The sequence below is a fragment of the Callithrix jacchus genome, chromosome 22, assembly GCF_049354715.1.
Source record: "Callithrix jacchus isolate 240 chromosome 22, calJac240_pri, whole genome shotgun sequence".
NCBI classification, from domain to species: domain Eukaryota; kingdom Metazoa; phylum Chordata; class Mammalia; order Primates; family Cebidae; genus Callithrix; species Callithrix jacchus.
The window spans coordinates 30,317,918-30,339,996 of NC_133523.1; the positions used below are offsets into that span (position 1 = coordinate 30,317,918).

The following is a 22,079-nucleotide window of genomic DNA, read 5'->3' on the forward strand; positions in this document are numbered from 1 at the left end:
TGTCTAGAACCTTCTGAGAGATTGAAATTTCTCAGGACACCCGGACTGGGATCCCAAGAGCTGAGCAGAAAACTTGATAAGCCACTCAAGCACTCAGCTGCCACTGAAAGGAAAACCTACAACCATGCTTACTTCTCCATGGGACTCCGCCAGAACAGAACCCACCCACCCTGTGCGGGGCTCTGGGAATGAGAAGGGCTGGCCTGAGCCACGAGACTGGACGACACCCTATAGTCATTAATTACAGGACACCACAGTATCAAGTTTTATAGACAAGCCCTTTGATTTTTCATGGCATAAACCAGACCCCCAGAGAGACTGTCAGGCCCAGAGCCAACACACATCAATTCTTCCTGCAAATTCAGCAAATTCAGCACCAGTAAAACATTTCCAACAGGTTTCTGCCGCAGCTTTTGGTAAACAGGCACTCCCTGTGAGCTAACCTGGCCAGCCCAAACAGAGAGAAAGCACACCCACTGCTTAGACACCAGCCTGCTCACCAGCCTTTAAAAGGTTCACAGGCTGGGTTCAAGGATCTTTACACCCATCTGAGACTTTGTCCGCTCTGTTCTCTACCTGAACGGAGTCTCGTCGCTGAAGCACTAGCACAAAAGTCATCCAGGGAGTGAAGGCTTCCCATACTTTCCCTGAGCTCAGAGTCAGTGTCCCTCCTTGCAAATGCCAAGACCATAGGCAAGCAGATGGATGACAGAGTCCCATGGGTCCATCTGCTGCAGTGGCCTGTGAGTACCTAAGGGTAGGCCCAGTGCTATTCCTGGAATATAGCAGGTGCCCACAAAACGTTTGAATTGTATGTTCTAAGGTCCCCCAACCTTGGGGGTCAACTGAGAACCCACTTTCTGTTGCCATTTTCCCCACATCCTAAAAAGAGAGATGCAGTCAGTCCATTAGTTCCCCCATTCTGACCTCAGTTTTCAACCTGGCATCTGGAATACTGCTCCCTCCTACACCAGCTCCCCCTACCCCATGTCACCAGACCTGCACCTTCTCCCATTGAGAATGTGCTCAATGGAGCCTATTCTTTAAAAAACAGATCCAGCAGCTTGTAACAAAACCCTTCCAACCCCTCAGGGCAAAGTCTGAAGAGGCCACCTGGAACACCACACCTTCCAGCCCAGGCTTGCACCCCTGTCACCGGAACACTGAACTCTCAACCTTTGTCCCTTATCCAGTGCTCAGATGCTCCCTATCTGGGACATTCCGCCCAACGTTCCGGTGAACCCATCTAGCCACCCTTCCTCGCACTAGGACCACTCAGCCTTCTTTCATTCAGCTCAATATGGAGGACCTACTGTGTGCAAGGCACTGGGCTAGGGAGAACCAGAAAACTGCCCTGCCCTTGCACTCTAAATGGGGAAAAGATACAAACAATGCTCTATATAGTTTATCGGGTGATGATGAAGGTACAAAAAGTGGGATAGATGGTTAGAGAAGGATTCTCTGAGGAGTGACATTTGGCCCCTGAAAGAAGTGGGGACGTCCCCTGCTGCGAAAAGGGAATTCCAAGCCTGAATCAAACACTGCCTCCTCCGGGAAGCACCCGGGTGCCTGCAGTCCTCGCAACGCCGCCCTCCCACCTGGGGTTCTTGGCAGCGAACTTGCGTGTCGATCCGAGCCCCCATCGCGACAGCACAGTGTGGCCGCCAGACGCGCGCAGGTGGGCCTGAGACAGCCGGGAGGGTGGAGACGAGCTGCGGCCCCTGCGCCGACCCTGACTCGGAGCGTGCAGCTCGCCGCCCCGCGCTCGGACGCTGGGCCCACTAGAAGAGGCGCCTGCCGGCGCCACTCAGCGAGCCCGGCTGGGGCTCTTACCCGCAGTCCGGCCAGGACACCCCTGCCCCTCTCCACGCCAGCGGGAAAGAGCGAGGGAGGGGCAGCACTCACCCGGCGGCCGCCGCCATGTTCGCCTTGCACCGGCGTCACGTGAACTGCGGCGTCAGCTGAGCCCTGCGGGTCTCACTGCGGGGGGCGGGGAAGGGGCGGGAAGGGGCGGGGAAGGGACGGGGCAGGGAGTCCTTGACCCGCCTCCTCCAGCGCCAAACTCCACGAGACGGGAGAGGGCAGGACCTGGGGAGGGGCGGGGCCATGATGGGGCGGGGCTCCGGAGGGGGCGGGCCCGGGAGCGCGACCGGGATACATGGGCGTGCTGCAGGCGAGGTAGGGGCAGCGGGCAGCATCCACCGCCTTTGCGTGGTGGGAGGGAGGTCCCGAAGCAGAGGACATACACCTTGGTTCTGGTTTAGCCCCCGATCTGGCGTCCCAGCCCTCCAGGGAGAAAACTCGTAGTAATAAAGAAACAACGTGGGGCCGGGCGCGGTGGCTCACGCCTGTAATCCCAGCACTTTGAGAGGCTGAGGCGGCCTGATCACGAGGTCAGGAGTTCGAGACCAGCCTGACCAACATGATGAAACCCCGTCTCTACTAAAAATGCAAAAACTAGCCGGGCGTGATAGTGCGAGCCGGTCATCCCAGCTACTCGGGAGGCTGAAGCAGGAGAATTGCTTGAAACCAGGAGGTGGAGGTTTCAGTGAGCCAAGATTGGGTCACTGCGCTCCAGCCTAGGCAACAAGAGCGAGACTCTGTCTCAAAAAAAAAAAGAAAATGAAAAAGAACATGGGAAGAGAGGGCGGAGACCGACCCAGCCTAGGGTGGGGGCATAGGTGGGGATTTTTGCTTAAGAAGGGAAAGGACTTGAGCAAAGGCCAGGGGGCAACTGGAGGAATCCAAAGGTTCAGTGTCCAGAAGAGTGTGCAAGAGAGAGGTGCAGCCTAAGGGAAGCAAGGGCCAGACCCTGCAGGGCCTCCACTATGGGGCCTGTGAGTTGGGTCTGGTAGAATCTTTTGTAGGTTCCCTGGGCTGCAGAATGGAGAAGCTGGAGGAAGGGAAGCCAGGGAGGAGAAGTGGGCACAGCAGAGAAAGGTTTAGGAAGGTAAGTCTGCCAGAAGGCTTGCTCCTCTGCCCCACTGGGCACTGGTACTGGGTGCAGAGTCCAGCAGAGAAGGGGGAAGGGACCCTGCAAGCAGACACTGCCCTCCCTACTGCCAACAAGGTTAAGGCATTACAGGCATGGCCCAAATGCATTGCAAATGGGAGGTAATAGAAACCTCGCCACAGCCCTATGAGGTCGAGACTATCTTTAAGTTCATTTTACAGATGAGGAAACTGAGGCCAGAGGGTGCTCACACAGGGGCTAGCTCATGCAGCCATACCCTGAGGAGTGACCTTGCTGTCCCTGTGAAGGAAGGGGGCCCAGTCCCAGATGTGTGTGGACAGGTGGATGGGTGGCCCAGCATAGGCCCATGGGGCTCCTGACCCCAGCCTGCAGCTGTCCCACAGCTGAAGTGGCTTCTGATCAAAGGTTGTGGGTTAGAGGATGCTTCTTGTTTCTTTGGACAAGGATGTGGGTCACCATAGCCAGGTTGGTAGGAGCCAGGGGCTATGACTGGAGAAGCAGCTGCTGTTTGTCCCCACAAAGCATGGAGGAGAATAGCCCCCTTATACAGGAACAAGGGAGCCAGCCATAAGCAGGGTGGTGAAGGGCACCTGAAGCCCAGTATCATCCCTGGTGTCCTCATCTGCCAGAAGGGAGCTAATGGGGCCACCTCACAGGGCTGCTAGAGGGTTTCATACTCAAATCTGCAGGCACAGCCAGACAGGCCAAAGCTGCCAGGAGGAGGGTGGCCCCTCCACACAGCCCCTCCCACCTCCCAAACCCAGATAAGGAAAACAAGAGTTGATGGAAGATGGGGGCTTCATCCCTTCTACCCCTTCTCACCACACATGGGCACTTTGCACAGGTTCCTGACCTCCAGACAAGGTCCAAGAGGAGCTCTCTCCACCCTCTTGCCAGTTTCCAGGGAGGAGAATAGAGACAAGCGTTCACACCCCACTGCCTGACCCAGGACCCCACCCCCCACACCCAGAACTTGGAACAGCCCCCCATTAAGCAGTAGTTCTGCCTTCAGCTTAAGAAACTCAACTCCCAGCCGGCCACAGTGGTTCACGCTGTAATCCCAGCACTTTGGGAGGCCAAGGCGGGTGGATCACAAGATCAGGAGTTTAAGACAAGCCTGGCCAAAATGGTGAAACCCATCTCTATTTAAAAAACAGAATTAGCCAGATATGGTGGCACATGCCTATAATCCCAGCTACTTGGGAGTCTGAGGCAGGAAAATCGCTTGAACCTGGGAGGCAGAAGTTGTGGTGAGCCAAGATCGAGCCTGGGCGATAAGAATGAAAGTCCATCTCAAAATAAAAAAGTAAGAAAGAAAAGAAACTCTACTCTTTAATAAGGGGCACTTAAAATATATATAACAAAGTGTGAGCAGAATGCATCACACCTGCCCCCACCATTTCTTTTGACATAAAATACGACAAAATTAAGCCAGCTGCCAGCTCTGAGTCCTTACTAATATGAAAAAGAAGTAATTATCCCAAACACTCTCAAAATAATAGGAGGAAAGCACCTACCAACTGAGTGGCGCTTCCTTGTTTGTGGACAGTAATATGGAGGCACTGCCCATGACCCCTGCCCACTCAGATCCCCCCCTTCCCCTCCCCTTCAGGGGCTCAGGCAAGGCTGCTGCCCCTCGCCCTTCGCCCCTCCCTATCAGAGGCTCCAGCAAGGCTGCTCCTCACTCCTCACCCCTCCCCATTAAAGGCTCTGGCAGGGCTACCCGCTACCCCTCACCCCTCACCCCTCACCCCTCCTCATCAGAGGCTCTGGCAGGGTTGTCTCTCACTCCTCACCCCTCCCCATCAGAGGCTTTGGCAGGGTCCAGAAGCCACCCAGATTGTGGGAGAAGACTGCGTAGTTACTCATGCAGAGCAGACCCAGGGCGTTGCTGGGAGCCAGGAGGCAATTGGGGGAAGATTGATTTTAGAGAGTCGAAGTGGGAGTGTGTAAATCAGCCGAGGCAGCGCGCCAGGCAGCACTCTCACGCAGCATTGCCTTCGAGGTCACGGGGCCTTGACTGAAACAGTCTCCCCTTGTCAAGTCCTACAGGTGGCTGGGATATGTCTGAACTCAGTCAGCCTGATAGCCTGGTAGCCGGCCCAGTGTTATTCTCCAGAGGGGGGCCCCGGGCCCCGCCCCGCCCCGCCCCACCCCCGCCCCTGCCAGGACCTGCAAAAGAAGCTTCACCCTGGGAAAACGCCTGTCTCCCGGGGATATTGTGTCCAGCCATGTCTCCCTCTGCCACCCATTCCCCACAATCTAGTCCCCATTCTTGCAGCTCCATGGATGCTGCTGATGGCTGGCTGTCTGGAGACAGCGGGCCCAGATGTGGTGACCTGCTAGGCTCTGAGTCACGAGCCACCTTGGGCCATGAAGGGGAGGTCCCTGGGAAGAGCCCTGTCCATCTTCTGCTGTGCATGGAGGGCACAGGTCTACCAGAAGCTCTGTGGGACCGCGCTGGAGGTAGCGTGGATGTTGGTTCTGCCCCGCACTGCCTAGTTGTTGCCCATGGTGCCAGTCTGGGACTGGCCATGCTGTGAGAGCCAGGGGCCCAGACCCTACCCTTGCCTAGAGGATCTTTAGTCTGGGAACAGAAAGGAAGAGGAGCCCTCTGCACTGTCCCTGGGGGGCCCACCATCTGTGAGGGATGTAGAACCAAGCTTCGAGCTCCTGCTTCCTCTTGGCTACTAGGGAGATGCTGGGGGATTCTAAGTTGGAAGCTGCCAATCCAAGTCCCTCTCTCCAGCAGGAGCTTGGGAGGATTAGCAGAAAGAACTGAAAAGAGCCAATCAGAGCCAATACACCAGTCGGGAGCAACAACTCATGCCTGTAATCCCAGCTCTTTGGGAGGCTGAGGTGGGCAGATCACCTGAGGTTGGGAGTTCAAGACCAGTCTGACTAACATGGAGAAACCCCGTCTCTACTAAAAAGTACAAAATTAGCCGGGCATGGTGGTGCATGCCAGTAATCCCAGCTACTCAGGAGGCTGAGGCAGGAGAATGGCTTGAACCCAGGGGCAGGAGGTTGTGGTGAGCCGAAATCGCTCCATTGCGCTCCAGCCTGGGCAACGAGAGCGAAACTCCATGTCAAGAAAGAAAAAAGAAAAAGCCAATAAACTAACTGGACGGGGCCACTGGCCTCAGATGGTAAAAGCCCTTACAAGGTGGCATTTGGGTGTTTTGCGATTGTCTAATTTTGCTGAGAATAGAAGATTGGATGCAGAAACCCAGCACCAACTAAACAGGAGAGGAAGAATAGAGGGGGCTGTGGGTGTGAGATGGGGGCAGGGTGGCATATGACAATACAATGTCTTCCCAAGTGGGAAGGCAAGGAGCGTGATGGGCGTGGAATGCCCAGGAGGCTGTCTTTCCACACTGGTTCTGGCAGATCCCAGCCTTGGGCCTTTGCAGGGCCTACAGCCACAGCCACGGCTCTCCCACTCCAGAGGCCTGTGTGGCCTGCTTATTCCTCCAGGGCTACACCCCAGCTGTCACCACCATCCATCAGCCCCTGCTCCTCCCAGGAGCCTCACACCATGTTCTACTCCTCCTGTCCTTTCTCCCCCAGCCCAGCCCACCTGGGCATCTACCTTGCTGCAGAAAAGAGGCAGGCAGAGCTGAGGGGTCTTCCCAAGGAAGCCCCCGTCACCGCCTCAGATGAAGTGGTCCCTGCTGAGTGCTTTGTCGGGGTCTATGAGGCAATTCAAGATGAGAAATGGAACAGTGGCTCCAGAAAGGCAAATCATTCGAACAGTACCTGAAAACATCGAAGGAAACAAGCTCTTTTTGTGTGTGTGGAAATGGGGAATATATTGTTTCTCACTGTTTGGAAGACTGTTTTCCCATCTTGAAATCACAAGCTGTTTTCTTCCAGAGAGACTTATAAATACATCCAATTATCGACATTCAATATAGGAAATAAAGTTCTGAAATGGCTTTCTTCTGCACACGCAGAGTGAGCTGGCCAGGTTGGGCAGGTGATAATTACTTTTATTTCTTATGAGTAGGTATCACTGCGGAGTGGCTGGAAGCTTCACCTTTTATTGCCTTCACCTTTTATTACATTTCCCATGTTGTGCAGGGTAACTTTATTATCCCATTTCAAGATCTTGATGAAAAAATAATGGATGAAATTTCTAATTTCAAAATGTATGGGCTGGGCGCAGTAGCTCACAGATAACCAAATCCAATTCCCAGGGAGCCCATGGCCATGGCTGACTTGCCGGCATGATGCCTCGTTATGCCTGACTCTGTGGTCTGTCCTGTGAGTGCAGCTGGGAGCTGAGCTTTGCGGGAAACAAACTTAATCCTTCTGTTCTTAAGGAAGCCACTGGGGTCAACCTCAGGCTCAAAGTACCCGCGAGAAAGCCCCATACCAGACTGGGATGGCTCTTCCCAAGGAGACTGGCAGGCTCTGGAAGCTGCCACACCCTTTTAATAGCACACCTCTCTAAGATCTGCCGCTCTGTTTTGTCTCCCTCACCCGCCCTATGCGGTGGCCCAGAGAATCAGCTCTCATTCTGGGGCCAGGCACGGTGGCTCATGCCTGTAATCCCAGCACTTTGGAAAGCCGAGGAGGGCGGATCACCTGAGGTTGGGAGTTCAAGACCAGCCTGACCAACAAGGAGAAACCCTGTCTCTACTGAAAATACAAAATTAGCTGGGTGTGGTGGCACATGCCTGTAATCCCAGCTACTCAGGAGGCTGAGGCAGGAGAATTGCTTGAACCTGGAAGGCAGAGGTTGTGGTGAGCGGAGATCATGCCATTGCATTCCAGCCTGGGCAGCAAGAGCAAAACTGTCTCAAAAAAAAAAAAAAAAAAAGTATGAGTACAAAGTCCCAGAGTATCGAGGTTTGGTTCTACACCTTGTGACCTGGAGAGCAACCCCACAGGGGGATGGACTGTCCCTCTGCCCAACTCCAAGTGACTGAATGCCTCTGACTGGACAGTGAGTCTCTGCTGGCATTCACAACTCTTCGTTTCTTTTTTTTTAAATAGAGATGGGGTCTCATTTTGTCACCTAGGCTAGAGTGCAATAATGTGATTACAGCTCACTGCAGCCTCAACTTCCTGGGCCCAAGTGAGCCTCCTGCCTCAGCCTCTTGAGCAGCTGGGACTACAGGCATGCCCAGCTAATTTTCTAAATTTTGAATTTTTTGTAGAGATGAGGTCTCCCTGTGTTGTCCAGGCTTGTCTCAAACTTCTGACCTCAAGGAGTCCTCCTGTCTCGGCTTCCCAGAGCTCAGGATTGCAAGGCATGAGCCACTGAACCTGGCCTCAACTGTCCCTTTTAGGGATTCTGCTCAGGGAGTCATTTTAATTTAACTTAATTTTTTGTTTATTATATTTTTTTGAGACAGTCTTGCTCTGTTGTCCAGTCTTGCTCTGGAGTGCTATGGCGTGGTCTCAGCTCACTGCAACCTCTGCCTCCTAGGTTCAAGTGATTCTCCAGCCTCAGCCTCCCAAGTAGCTTGGATTACAGGGACATGCCACCATACCCAGCTAATTTTTGTATTTTTAGTAGAGACAGGGTTTCGCTCAGGCTGGTCTTGAACTTCTGACCTTGTGATCTGTCTGCCTCAGCCTCCCAAAGCACTGGGATTACAGGTGTGAACCACCCTGCCCAGCCCAGGGTGTCATTTTAAGAAGGATGCTTGTAGCATTTCATAAAAGCACCTTCCTGTCCTGTCCATGCCACTGTCAAGATGAGATCACCTGTGTCTCCTCCCTCTCTGTCCGCTGGAACTGCTCCTGACCCCACCCCTGTCTCCACTTTTTCCTCAATGTCTTGTCTCTCCTCCAGCCTCTCCCTTCCCGTGACTCTTCTGCTGCTTACCTGCACGACTGCTTGGCTGCAGTCTCTTCCCATTCTGAGCCTCTACACGTCAGGATCTTTCTGTAGCAAGCAGCCCCTGAGTCTCACCTCAGGTAGAAGAAGGATGTAGTAGATGGCTGTCAGGCTGCACAGTTGCAGGAGAGGCAGACTCAGAAAACAGGCAGTGCCAAGGAGGCTGGCAGCCGAGTGCACCACCAGGCTACCCCCAGGACATGGCAGCAGGCACAGCTGCTCAGACCCTTGCCACCACCTCTACCCCTGGGCATAACTGGGACTGATATGGCATCCTGGCTTCACCCCCTGCATGGCCAAAGCTCTTGGTGGGCAGTACAGCCAATTGTAGCGCCCAAATCTCATGCCCACACCCTGGCTATCAGGTCCTTTTGGCCTCTGCAGGGCATGGGGATATGTGTGTATGGGGTTGGGGGGGGGTTGGGTAAATGACATCTCACCAAGTTCCATTTTCTGAATAGGAGGGTTTAAGATGCTGGTAGATATACACAACCCACCCCCACAAGTAAAACCTCGAAAAGTTTAGCTTGGAGAAAAGCCTGAATATTTCAATCAGAACATCTAGAATGCAGATATTTTCATTTTAACCTAAGTGTGAGTTTCTTGTTTGATGGTTTGGTATAATTTAAATTTCTGATGTACATGCTGGGGGATGGAATACACAATTTTCTTTCTTTTTTTGAGTGGTGGGGGGACTAGGTCTCCTTCTGTCACTCAGGCTGGAGTGCAGTGATATCATCACAGCTCAGCCTCAAATTGCTGGGCTCAAGTGGTCCTTTGGCCTCCACCTTCCGAGTAGCTGGGACCACAGGTGTGTGCCACCATCCCAGCTTACTTCCAGTTTCTTGCCTCTGAAGGTCTTACTTAGCTCTACCCCCATGGCATTCAAATGAATATCCCTGAGCACAAAGTGCTTGAATAGAAACTGTGCGGTAGAGAAAGAAGTGCACAGACAGAGCTCTCCCAGGGCTGGGGCCAAAAGGACACTTGGGGCCCGTGAGGACCAGGGGCTGCCATGGCTGATGTGAGTTCAGACCCTGTGTGTCCCCGCCCCACTTCCCCACTCCGCCCCCTCCACCCCCACCCCGACCTGCCTGCCTCACTCCCATCCCACTGCCCAAACTCCATCTCTCCCAGCTACTGGCCACATCTTCCAACCTCCACCTCCTGGCCCCACAGCTCCTATGCTCAACCCCAGCTTGACCCCTGACCCTCCTCCACCATGCCAACCACTACCTCTGACTCTCATCTCCCTGCCGCTCCCCTTGTCCTGCCCCTTGTTCCCCACCCCAGGGCCTGCTAACTCCTCCCACCTCATTTGCTCAGCTCTGGAGAGAAATGGGAACTGATATCTTGTCGGGGTGGCTGCTGGTGAGAAAGAAAATGGTATCTGAGGCTTTTATTCAAGGAAGGTAATATCCTCCTCCCCCTCCCCCTCCCAGGACTTGCAAGGCATCGCCCAGCCCCCTCCTCCTTCCCAGTGTTCAGCCTCCTGTGTGGTTTCCATGGATTCGAAGATTTCCTTCCAGCACCTGAGCCCTGAAGTAAAGGACAGGGGAGGGAGGGGAAGGGCCCAGCCATCTAGGGGAGGGTAGTGGGGAAGCTGCTCCAGGATGGACCCCACAGGTCCGCCGGCCCTACCCCCTGCTCCTAGAGACTCCGAAGCTGGGCACCCAGGGGACTTGCTGGAGACTCACTGGGAGTCCAGCAAATCCCACTCTCCTTCGATGGTCCAAGGGATGGCATCCCATTGGGTCATGTTGGTGAGAAGAGCTGTCCCAAATCCCAACCCTGTCCCTGACCTCGACCCCTGTAATACCCAAATCCCAAGACCTGGCCCCAGAACACAAGCTCTGGGTTCTGACATTCAGTGGACTGTGAGGACGATGGTTCAGGGAAGGGAGCGAGGACAGCCCTGGGTCAGCCTCCAACCTGCTGAGAACTCACTCAGGTCCCCTGTTTCTGGGGCTCTGGTGCTAGCTGTAGATCGGGGACCTAGGAGAGAAGGCAAGAATGGTTTATGGTGGGGAGTCAGTGAGCATTGGCCATGTGGGGGTCTCCATCTTGCCCAGCATGGCCCTTTCCAGAACAGGTGCAGGGTGTTCATGACTTCCTCTGGCTCTGCCAGAGTCCCCAGGACATGTGTGGAGCGGGGAGAAGCTGCAGGCACTGTCATGGTGGCTGCCCAGAACCTCGACACCCTTTCTCTTGCAGGTATCTGGGGTGCAGGCTCAAGCACGGCCTGTCCCATGCCCCTGCCCAGGGCTTAGCTCAGCTGGAAAAGATTCATCGTGGCTGCAGCAGAGCAAGAATCAGAGCTGGGGGCCAGGGTAGCTGTGCTGGCTGCAAAGGCAGAGCAAGTTGCCCATGAGGGAGCTTGGCCCAGGCGGGGTTCCTTCCCCAGCCCAGGGTCCCGCAGGTTCTGAGAGCTGTCCAGCATCCTCCTGATGGGGTTTTTTTCTACATATATTTGTCTGAGTTCATTTTTATTGATTGCAGTTGAGAGCTCACCCTGGCCTGACGTTTGCCAGTGGTAGGTGGTCTACGCTGGGCAGTTAGGTTCTTGGAGACCAAGTGAGTGATTCCAGAGGAATCACTGCCACGTGAGGGCCCAGTGGTCCTCTGCCCTGGTTTCCAGTAGAACCTGCTGGAGTTTCTTTATTTATTTGTTTGTTTTTGGAGATGAGGGGTTTTTGTTTGTTTGCTTGTTTGTTTTAGAAAGAATCTTACTCCGTTGCCCAGGCTGGAGTGCAATGGTGTGCTCTTGGCTCACTGCAACCTCTGCCTCCCTGGTTCAAGCAATTCTTCTGCCTCCATCTCCCAAATAGCTGGGATTACAAGTGCGCACCACCACGCCCAGCTAATTTTTGTATTTTTAAGTAGATACCGGGTTTTACCATGTTGGTCAGGCTGATCTTGAACCGCTGACCTTGTGATTCGCCTGCCTCAGCCTCCCAAAGTGCTGGGATTACAGGCATGAGCCACCACGCCTGGCTTTAGAGATGAAGTCTTGCTTTGCTGTCGAGGCTGGAGTGCAGTGGCACAATCATGGCTCACTGCAGCCTTGAACTCCTGGGCTCAAGCCATCCTCCTGCCTCAGCTTCTCCAGTAGCTAGGACTACAGGCATGTGCCACCATGCCCGGCCAATTATTTTTTGCAGAGACAGGGGTCTCATTACGTTGTCCAGGCTGGTCTCAAACTCTCAGGTTCAAGCTATCCTCCTGCCTCAGCCTCCCAAAGTGCTGGGATTATAGATACAAGCCACTGCTCCTGACCTCTTGGAGAATATTTAAAAGCTACTAGTGGGCAAGGCACAGGGGTTCACACTTGTAATCCCAGTAATTTGGGAGGCCATGGGAGGAGGATGGCTTGAGGGCAGAAGTTTGAGCCTATGCTTGGGCAACATAGTGAGAGCCCAGTCTCTAAAAATGTTTTAAATAAAACAGTAAAATAAAACTTATTCATCATGATCAAGTAGGATTCATCCCGGGGATGCAAGGCTGGTTCAACATACGCAAGTCTATAAACGTAATTCACCACATAAACAGAACCAAAAACAAAAACCACATGATTATCTCAATTGACGCAGAGAAGGCATTTGACAAAATTCAACAGCCCTTTATGCTAAAAACCCTCAATAAACTCGGTATTGATGGAACGTATCTCAAAGTAATAAAAGCTATTTACGACAAACCAACAGCCAATATCATACTGAATGGGCAAAAACTGGAAGCATTCCCTTTGAAATCTGGCACTAGACAAGGATGCCCTCTTTCACCACTCCTATTCAATATAGTACTTGAAGTTCTAGCCAGAGCAATCAGGCAAGAAAAAGAAATAAAGGGTATTCAAATAGGAAAGGTGGAAGCCAAATTGTCTCTATTTGCAGACGACATGATAGTATACCTAGAAGACCCCATCGCCTCGGCCCCAAAACTCCTGAAACTGATAAGCAGCTTCAGCAAAGTCTCAGGATATAAAATCAACGTGCAAAAATCACAAGCATTCGTCTACACCAATAACAGACTTAAAGAAAGCCAAATCAAGAACGAACTGCCATTCACAATTGCTACAAAAAGAATAAAATACCTTGGAATACAACTCACAAGGAACGTAAGGGACCTCTTCAAGGAAAACTACAAACCACTGCTCGACAAAATCAGAGAGGACACAAACAGATGGAGAAACATTCCATGTTCATGGTTAGGAAGAATTAATATTGTGAAAATGGCTATACTGCCCAAAGTAATTTACAGAATCAACGCTATCCCCATCAAGCTACCATTGACTTTCTTCACAGAACTGGAAAAAACCATCATGAACTTCATATGGAACCAAAAGAGAGCCCGCATAGCCAAGTCAATTCTAAGCAAAAAGAACACAGCGGGGGGCATCACACTACCGGATTTCAAACTATACTACAAGGCTACAGTAATCAAAACAGCATGGTACTGGTACCAAAACAGAGATATAGACCAATGGAACAAAACAGAGACACCGGAGGCAACACAACATATCTACAACTATACAATCTTTGATAAACCTGACAAAAACCAGCAATGGGGAAGGGATTCCCTGTTTAACAAATGGTGTTGGGAAAACTGGCTAGCCATGTGCAGAAAGCAGAAACTGGACCCCTTCCTGACGCCTTACACTAAAATTAACTCCAGATGGATTAAAGACTTAAACATAAGACCTGGCACGATAAAAACCCTAGAAGGAAATCTAGGCAAAACTATCCAGGACATAGGAGTAGGCAAGGACTTCATGAACAAAACACCAAAAGCATTGGCAACAAAACCCAAAATAGACAAATGGGACCTAATGAAACTCCACAGCTTCTGCACAGCAAAAGAAACAGTCACTAGAGTGAATCGGCAACCAACAGAATGGGAAAAAATGTTTGCAGTTTACCCATCTGACAAAGGGCTGATATCCAGAATTTACAAAGAACTCAAACAGATTTACAGGAAAAAAACAAACAAGCCCATTCAAAAGTGGGCAAAGGATATGAACAGACACTTTACGAAAGAAGACATATATGAGGCCAACAATCATATGAAAAAATGCTCATCGTCACTGGTCATCAGAGAGATGCAAATCAAAACCACACTGAGATACCATCTCACGCCAGTTAGAATGGCGATCATTAAAAAATCTGGAGACAACAGATGCTGGAGAGGATGTGGAGAAAAAGGAACACTTTTACACTGTTGGTGGGAGTGTAAATTAGTTCAACCATTGTGGAAGACAGTGTGGCGATTCCTCAAGGCCTTAGAAATAGAAATTCCATTGGACCCAGCAATCCCATTACTGGGTATATATCCAAAAGACTATAAATCGTTCTACTATAAGGACACATGTACACGAATGTTCATTGCAGCACTGTTTACAATAGCAAAGACCTGGAATCAACCCAAATGCCCATTGATAATAGACTGGATTGGAAAAATGTGGCACATATATACCATGGAATATTATGCAGCAATCAGAAATGATGAGTTTGTGTCGTTTGTAGGGACATGGATGAATCTGGAGAACATCATCCTCAGCAAACTGACACAAGAACAGAAAATGAAACACCACATATTCTCACTCATAGGTAGGTGATGAAAAATGAGAACACATGGACACAGAAAGGGGAGTACTAAACACTGGGGTCTATTGGGGGGAAAAGGGGAGGGCCAGTGGGAGGGGGAGGTAGGGAGGGATAGCCTGGGGAGAAATGCCAAATGTGGGTGAAGGGGAGAAGCAAAGCAACGCACACTGCCATGTGCGTACCTACGCAACTGTCTTGCATGCTCTGCTCATGTACCCCAAAACCTAAAATCCAATAAAAAATTTAAAAAAATAAAAAAAAGAAAGAGTGAGAAATTAGAAGGAAAAGAAAAAAAAAAAACAGTAAAATAAAGGCTGTTAGTGCCTGAGCTTCAGTCCAGACCAAGTAAATCAGAATTTCCAGAAATGGGAATTTTTGGAAACTCCCTGGGAGTTTTCATGGGGAATATTGGGATTTTTGACAGCTCTGTGGTTGATTCTGCTGGAAGCCAGGACCAGGAAAGCTTCAAGACAGAGTCTTCCCAGCAGGGACAGTAGGTGCTGGAGGTAGGGGAGGGAAGGCAGGGGGAGTCCCTGGGCATGGCCTCCTCTCTTCCCACCCTCTGCGTGACAGCTCCCCCTTGGTCCCCACCCTCTCCCCTGCGCCTGCCTCCTAAAGGCTGCCCACAGGTCCCTGCCCCCTCGTCCTCTTTGTCCCTTCATCGCTCAGCCCAGATCCTGTCTCAGTCTTCACAGTCAGCCGGGATGCTTCATGAAACCTGGAAAGGAAACCATTCATCTGCAACCTTAAAACGGTTTTCTTCTTCAACCCAGAAACTCCACTCCTGGGTGTACACTCAGCAGAAATGTGAACCGACGTCTGCTGGCAAACACAGGTGAGAGGTGGCTCATAGCTGCACTATTCAACATACCCCCAAACTGGAAACTCCCCGAATGCCCATCCACAGTAGACTAGATGAATAAAGCGGTGTTTTCATCCAGTGGAATTCACATCACAAAGAGGATGGATATCAGAAGCACGATGCTGAGTGAGATCAGCCAGACACAAAAGAATCCGTGTCGTATGGCCGCATTTATTTAAAGTTTAGAACACAGGAGCCAGGCGTGGTGGCTCACACCTGTAATCCCAGCACTTCGGGAGGCTGAGGTGGGCAGATCATGAGGTCAGGAGTTCGAGACCAGCCTGGCCAACGTGGTGAAAACCCATCTCTACTAAAAATACAAAACATTAGTCAGGCATGGTGGCAGGTGCCTGTAATCCCAGTTACTCAGGAGGTTGAGGCAGGAGAATCACTTGAACCCAGGAGGCAGAGGTTGCAGTGAGCCGAGATCGTGCCAGTGCAACCCAGCCTGTGCAACAGAGCAAGACAAGAAGGAGAAGGAGAAGGAGAAGGAGAAGACCTGAAGAACTAATCTAAACTATGGGAGGTCAGAATCATGGCTCCCTGGTGAGCAATGATCCTAAAGGGACAGAGAAGAGACTTCTGTGGTCAAGGATGGTGGTTTAACTTGTCTGGATGGTTACAGGGGTGTATTTGGTTTGTAAAAATGCAAGGAGTTGTGTGCTTACAGCTATGCACTTTTCCATGTGTGTTATTCTTAAGAAAAACCGTCACAATTAATCCAGCTGCCCTCAAGGAGGACAGGAGAGATGAGAGAAACATTTTCATTCACTCTTTCCAAGGCAGGAAAGAAGAAAATGTAACCTGTAGGTTTCCATTTTTAAAGGCAGTTGGACATTTATATCCTGCCAGGGAGTTTCCCCAGCTGCTCCCATAAAGTTGCCTTTTACTCTCACACCTGGACAGCACCAGACTCCAAGGCAGAAGAAAACCCTGTCTGGGGGCTGGGAGAAGGGGGCAGGAGGAGAAGCAGCCCAGTCCAGCCCACCTCTTTGTCCCTCAGAATCCACTGAGCACCTTTCAGCCTTGTACCGCTTGGCCCCTTGGGATTTTCGGGCTCTGGGACCACTCGGGGACAGAATCTCACTCTGGCATCCAGACTACGGCTGAAATGCAGTGGCATGATTATAGCTCACTGCAGCCTCGAACTCCTGGACTCAAGCCATCCTCCTGCCTCAGCCTCCCGAGTACCTGGGACTACAGGTGTGCACCACCATGGCCAGCCAATTTCGTTTGTTTGTAGAGATGGAGGCCTTGCTGTGTTCCCTGGGATGGTCTTAAACTTCTGGCCTCAAACAACCCTCCCACCTTGGCCTCCCTAAGTGCGGGGATTACAGTCATGAGCCACTGCACCCAGTTTATAGGTCATTTCAGATGGTAAAAGGAGCCAAGAAGAAAACAGACCAGGATTACCATGCGACTCTAGAGAGCGTGGAGATGACACTGAAGCTGAGGGTTGAAAGGACCTGTTTCCTCTTTCTGCCCACACTGGCCTTGGCATCAAGTAATCCTTCCACCTCAGCCTCCTAAATTGCTGGGATTAGAGGCATGAGCCTCACTCCCTATTTTGAAACTCTCTCTCACTTGCCTCCCAGGTATGCTCCCTCTCCTGACTTTGCCCCTCTGGCCAGTTCTTCTCCAGCTGCTGAGACTTGGCCCATCCCTTGGGAAGACCCTGCCTTGTCCAACTGCCAATCAGGTACAGGAAACTCCAGCAGCTTTAGTGCCAGCTCAGAGTCTTCCTCGGCTCCATTTCTGTATCACCCATGGCCCCCACAGTTATTTCCTGCTGGTAAAGACATACCCAAGGCTGGGCAATTTACAAAAGAAAGGGGTTTATTGGACTCACAGTTCCACGGGACTGGGAAGGCTTCACAATCAAGGCAGAAGACGAAAGGCACTTACATGGCGGGAGACAAGAGAAGGGAGCTTGTGCAGAGAAAATGTTTTTTGTTTGTTTGTTTGTTTTTGAGACAGTCTCACTCTTGTCCAGGCTGGAGTGCAATAGCAAGATCTTGGCTCACTGCAACCTCTGCCTCCCAGATTCAAGCAATTCTCCTGTCTCAGCCTCCTGAGTAGCTGGGATTACAGGTGCCTACCACCACACCTGGTTAATTTTTATATTTTTAGTAGACACAGGGTTTAATCATATTGATCAGACTGGTCTCTAACTCCTCACCTTGGGTGATCCACCTGCCTTGGCCTCCCAAAGTGCTGAGATTACAGTCGTGAGCCACCACACCCAGCCTGGAAACTCCTCTTTTTAAAACCATCAGATCTCATGAGATCAGATCTCACGAGGTCTTTCCTGTGCCATCAGAACAGCGCAGGAAAGACCTGCCCCATAATTCAATCACCTCCCACAACACATGGGAATTGTGAGAGTTATAATTCAAGATGAGATTTGGGTGGGGACACAGCCAAACCATATCACCAGGCAAGACAAAGTCTTAAACAGGCACAGCTTACCCACTGCCCCACTCACCGCCTTGGTATTCCCCATCTCAGCATCCACAAGGCCAGGTGACCACATCAGAGAGCAGGTGTTGCCCACCTTCACAGGTACATCCCAGCCATCACCAAATGCTGCCTGTCCTTCTCCTAATTATTTCTGAAATCCTTTCCCTCGCCCAGTCCTAGTGTCCCTGCCCTGGCTAGGCCCCCTTTTCTCCCACCTGCTATCACTAGAACCTTTGAAAAGACTCTCCCAGCTTCTGCTCAGTGATCCCTTAAATAAAAGCGATCTGGCTGAGTGTGGTGGCTTATGCCTATAATCGTAGCTCTTTGGGACGCCAAGGTGGGCAAATCACCTGAGGTCAGGAGTTCGAGACCAGCCTGGCTAACATGGCAAAACCCCATCGCTACTGAAAATACAAAAATTAGTCATGCATGGTGGCATGTGCCTTTGGTCCCAGGTACTTGGGAGGCTGAGGCAGGAGAATCGCTTGAACCCAGGAGGTTTGGCCATGCGCATTCTGTCACTGGAGGATCAGGAAGGACATGGGGACCAGCCAGGGTCAGGAGTCTGCAGCTGTGCTTAGGCAGTGGCTCAGGCAGGAAGGCGAGGAGAGGACCAATATTTACTCAGTTGCATCTCCTGTCAGTCTCACAATGTACCAACAAAATAGGTACCATTATATCCCCAGTCTATAGATGAAGACACAGAGGCTCAGAGAGGCTGAGTAACTCACCAAAAGTCACATAGTTCTTGAATAGGGCAGGATTCCAACTTGATCAATTAGGCTTCAGAGTTGCTCTCTAGCACCTCATTTTCACCCCTGAAGCCAGGCCAGGGCTCTCAGTGTGCCCAGAAAAGAATAGTAAACACATCACACGGGCTCGTCAACCACATAAGGAACTCTGTCAATCTGTCCTCAAAAAATATTTTTACTGTAATCCCAGCACTTTGGGAGGCCAAGGAGGGCAGATCACGAGGTCAAGAGATCAAGACCATCCTGGCCAACATGGTAAAACCCCATCTCTGCTAAAAAAATAATGCAAAAATTAGCTGGATGTTATGGTGTGCACCTGTAGTCCCAGCTACTCAGGAGGCTGAGGCAGGAGAATTGCTTGAACCCTGGAGGCGGAGGTTGCAGTGAGCCGAGATAGTGCCTGGCAACAGAGCGAGACTATGTCTCAAAAATATATATAATGGTTGCATTAGGGTTGTGACATTATCAAAACTCTTTTTGTCTGTTTTTCAAATGTTTGCTAATGTGCTTATATTATCTTTATCATTAAAAAGGTAAACATTGAAAAAAATCATCTACTGAGTGGCTTCTGTCAAGAGTGCAGCTAGGGTAGTTGTCATTTGGAAGAGGCTGTTCTGGGGACAAATCAACCATTTGAAGATTCTCTGCAGGGCGCGGTGGCTCACACCTATAATCCCAGCACCTTGGGAGGACGAGGCAGGCAGATCACGAGGTCAGAAGATCGAGACCAGCCTGGCCAGGATGGCAAAAACCCCATCTCTACTAAAAATACAAAAATTAGCCAGGTATGGTGGCTGTAATCCCAGCTACTTGGGAGGCTGAGGCAGGAGAATTGTTTCAACCTGGAAGACGGAGGTTGCAGTGAGCCAAGATCATGCCACTGCACTCCAGCCTGGGAGACAGAACAAGACTCTGTCTTTAAATAAATTAATAAAAAATAAATAAAAATTCTCCAAGCCCCATTTCTCTTGTTTCTACCCAGATCACCAAAAAGTGTATTTTTCTGCTTTCACACAGAGCTGTTTTTACCAAACCACATCTTAACACTCTGTCCTCAGTTTCCGCTGGGGATCAGTAGATAACATGTGCACGTGTAGATTGTCTCTTTATTTCACATAAAACTGTTCTCTCAAGCACCACCTGTTGTGTCCTTCACATTTCTTGCAAAGATCCAATTGACAAACTCCTGTTAGATTCATAGCTGGGAGAAATGCTATCTTGATCAACCAGTGAGCTCCTGAAGAGCTCAACAATGTCTATTTTCACCCCTGCTGTTTTCACAGCACCCAGTAAAGTACTAGGCATTTACTCTATGCTCAAATATTGGTTTCTGAGTGAAAAACAAGGCATCAATTGACTCATACAACTGAGAAGTCCAAAGGAATGTCTTACTTGCTTCAGGTACGGCTGGATCCAGGGGTCCAAATGGTATCTTCAGGACTCTACCCCCCACCTTTTGGTCCTGTTTTCTTGTGTTTTTTGGCTTCATTCTCAGGCAGTCAGCCTGCCTGTAGCAGCCAGAACAGCCACTCACATTTCCCAAAGTTCCTTCCACACACCAACTTGAGAGCCTGGAGAAACGAGGGCAAGCACTCAGTTCCCCAGAAGTTCCAGGGAAGACAATCAGCAAGCAGGAGTCTGTGTGCCCATCACTGAACCAATCAGGGTGTCTGGGAGGAATTATGTCATCTCATTAGCCAGGTCTGGGTCAAGTCCCACCCTTGAAGCCAGGGGGCGGAGTCAGCTGCATCCCATTCAAAGACACAGCAAGGATGGGCTCTAGTATCAGAAAGGGTGGTAGAGAAAGGCAGGCTGGGCAGGAACCTAGAGCACTGCAGTTCCTGCAGCGTCCCAATCTGGACTCCTGATTTTGCCACCATCTTGATAAATGGTGCAACCACCAACTCTCCCGTTCCTACAGCCAGAAAGTTATAGATTATTCTTTGTTCTTTCCTTTCACTCCCTTGCAGGCTGGTGAAAACTTGAGGCATGTGGCTCCTAGGTCCAGCCACTCTGCAGTCCAGCCCCAGCCTGGGAGCTGCTGACCCCTTAGCCCATATCCAGCTCTGAGAACCCTGGAGCAGAAACGGCATTACACCCATTTTATGGGTAAATGTGCCAAGGCTAAGCTGAACAAATGATGTCTTTCCTAAGTTCACACAGGATGCTGGTGGCAGAATCTGGGCAGAGTCTAGGTCTCCAGCTGCTTGATTCAGGAATACACCCACTCGTGTACTGCTCCATATCCTATAGCCAGGTGCAGCAACAAATTACAGCACCAACAAGCCAAGCACCCCCTATCCAACCACCCCTCTCCAGCGCAGCCAGGCCCCAGGGTTCATGGCTTGGGGGCACTGGGCTCCCTCAGCAGATGGGTGTGGCGGGGGCAAGGCTCCTGTGTGTAGAGGGAACCGACATCATTGAGGATATGTTTCCTTGGCTTCTGGATGCCTGAGCAGCTACCAGATGTGTCTGAGCACACACTAGTCTCTCTACAGAGCAAGACTCTGCATGGCCAAGGCTTGGAGGACCTGGAGCCAAGGCTGGTTGCTGCTGGGGAGCAATATACATACCCTTGCTCATGGAATTCCTAGCACTGGGACACTGTAGTCTCTGATACAGAAGAAAAGAAGTGCTGTGGCTCAGGGATTCCAACTCAGCTCGCACAGCCTGTGACCTCCACAAGACGTCTGGACCAGTGTGTGGTGCAGCTCCAGGCAGCACCCCCTAGAGTTGTCCATCCCAGCCGGCATCCTCATTTATGGTATCTCGTTTCTTCCTCGCACCAGTTCCCAGAGGAAGGCGTCTGGTCATCTGTGTCAGTCGGGGCCCCCAGGAAGCAGATGCTGAAATGGGGTTGGAGATGCAACAGGTTTATTAGGGGGAAAGTCTATGGAAGATAATGGGAGAGGAAGTGATTGAGCAGGGAGAGCCCCAAACACTAATGAGAGCCCACAAACTTTCATCCAACTTAATGGGGAGCTCTGCAGCAGAAAGTGCCCACAAGAGGAGTCCAGATTAGGTACAAATGGCCAGGTCCTGGACCTCCTGCCATGCACAGTTACTGGCTGAGGGATGCCTGGGAAGAGCCTGGCTTCATTCAGCTAGAAAGCTCCTTGCACCTCAACAGCAATTCTGGAAGGGAGGCTTGGGCATCTTCATGGCGGCCTCATGATCCATTTTACAGATGCATATGCCAGTGCCCAGAAATGTCAATGACCCTCCTAAAGGCACACAGCTGGCACATGGCAGGGTCAGGCTGGTCTGATCCAAGGCCATGCTCCTGTCAGCCCCAGAGCAACTCTTGGCTGGTAAGATGCCCTTTTCTACTGCTGGACAGGACTCTGGGACATGTTCCCCTCATCCTCCAGGGACAGTGACAAGGTGGCCTGACAGAGTGCCCAGGTCCCTGCTGAGCCTCTGTCAAAGCTCCTGTCCCTGGGAAACACGAGCAGGGATGGCCCATATTGTGTTTCAGTCTTTCCAAATCTCAGGAAACTCTTGGGTAGAGAAGCCAGTTCGATGGGGCAGCTTCAATTCTGGCAGAGACTCATCAAAAACCTGCAGTGTTTCCCGCTCT

General features: G+C 51.1%; 1 protein-coding gene across 2 annotated transcripts in view; it reads right to left on the reverse strand.

The window, feature by feature from the left end:
• PEPD (peptidase D) overlaps positions 1-1,953 on the reverse strand; it is a 127,528-nt gene extending 125,575 nt beyond the window's left edge. For both annotated transcript variants that reach the window (XM_017967595.4, XM_008987700.5), the window contains exon 1: positions 1,906-1,953. In XM_017967595.4, the coding sequence (XP_017823084.1) occupies positions 1,906-1,922 (17 nt within the window). In that variant the 5' untranslated portion in view covers positions 1,923-1,953. The remainder of the gene's footprint in view (positions 1-1,905) is intronic.
• Positions 1,954-22,079: the final 20,126 nt, after the last annotated feature.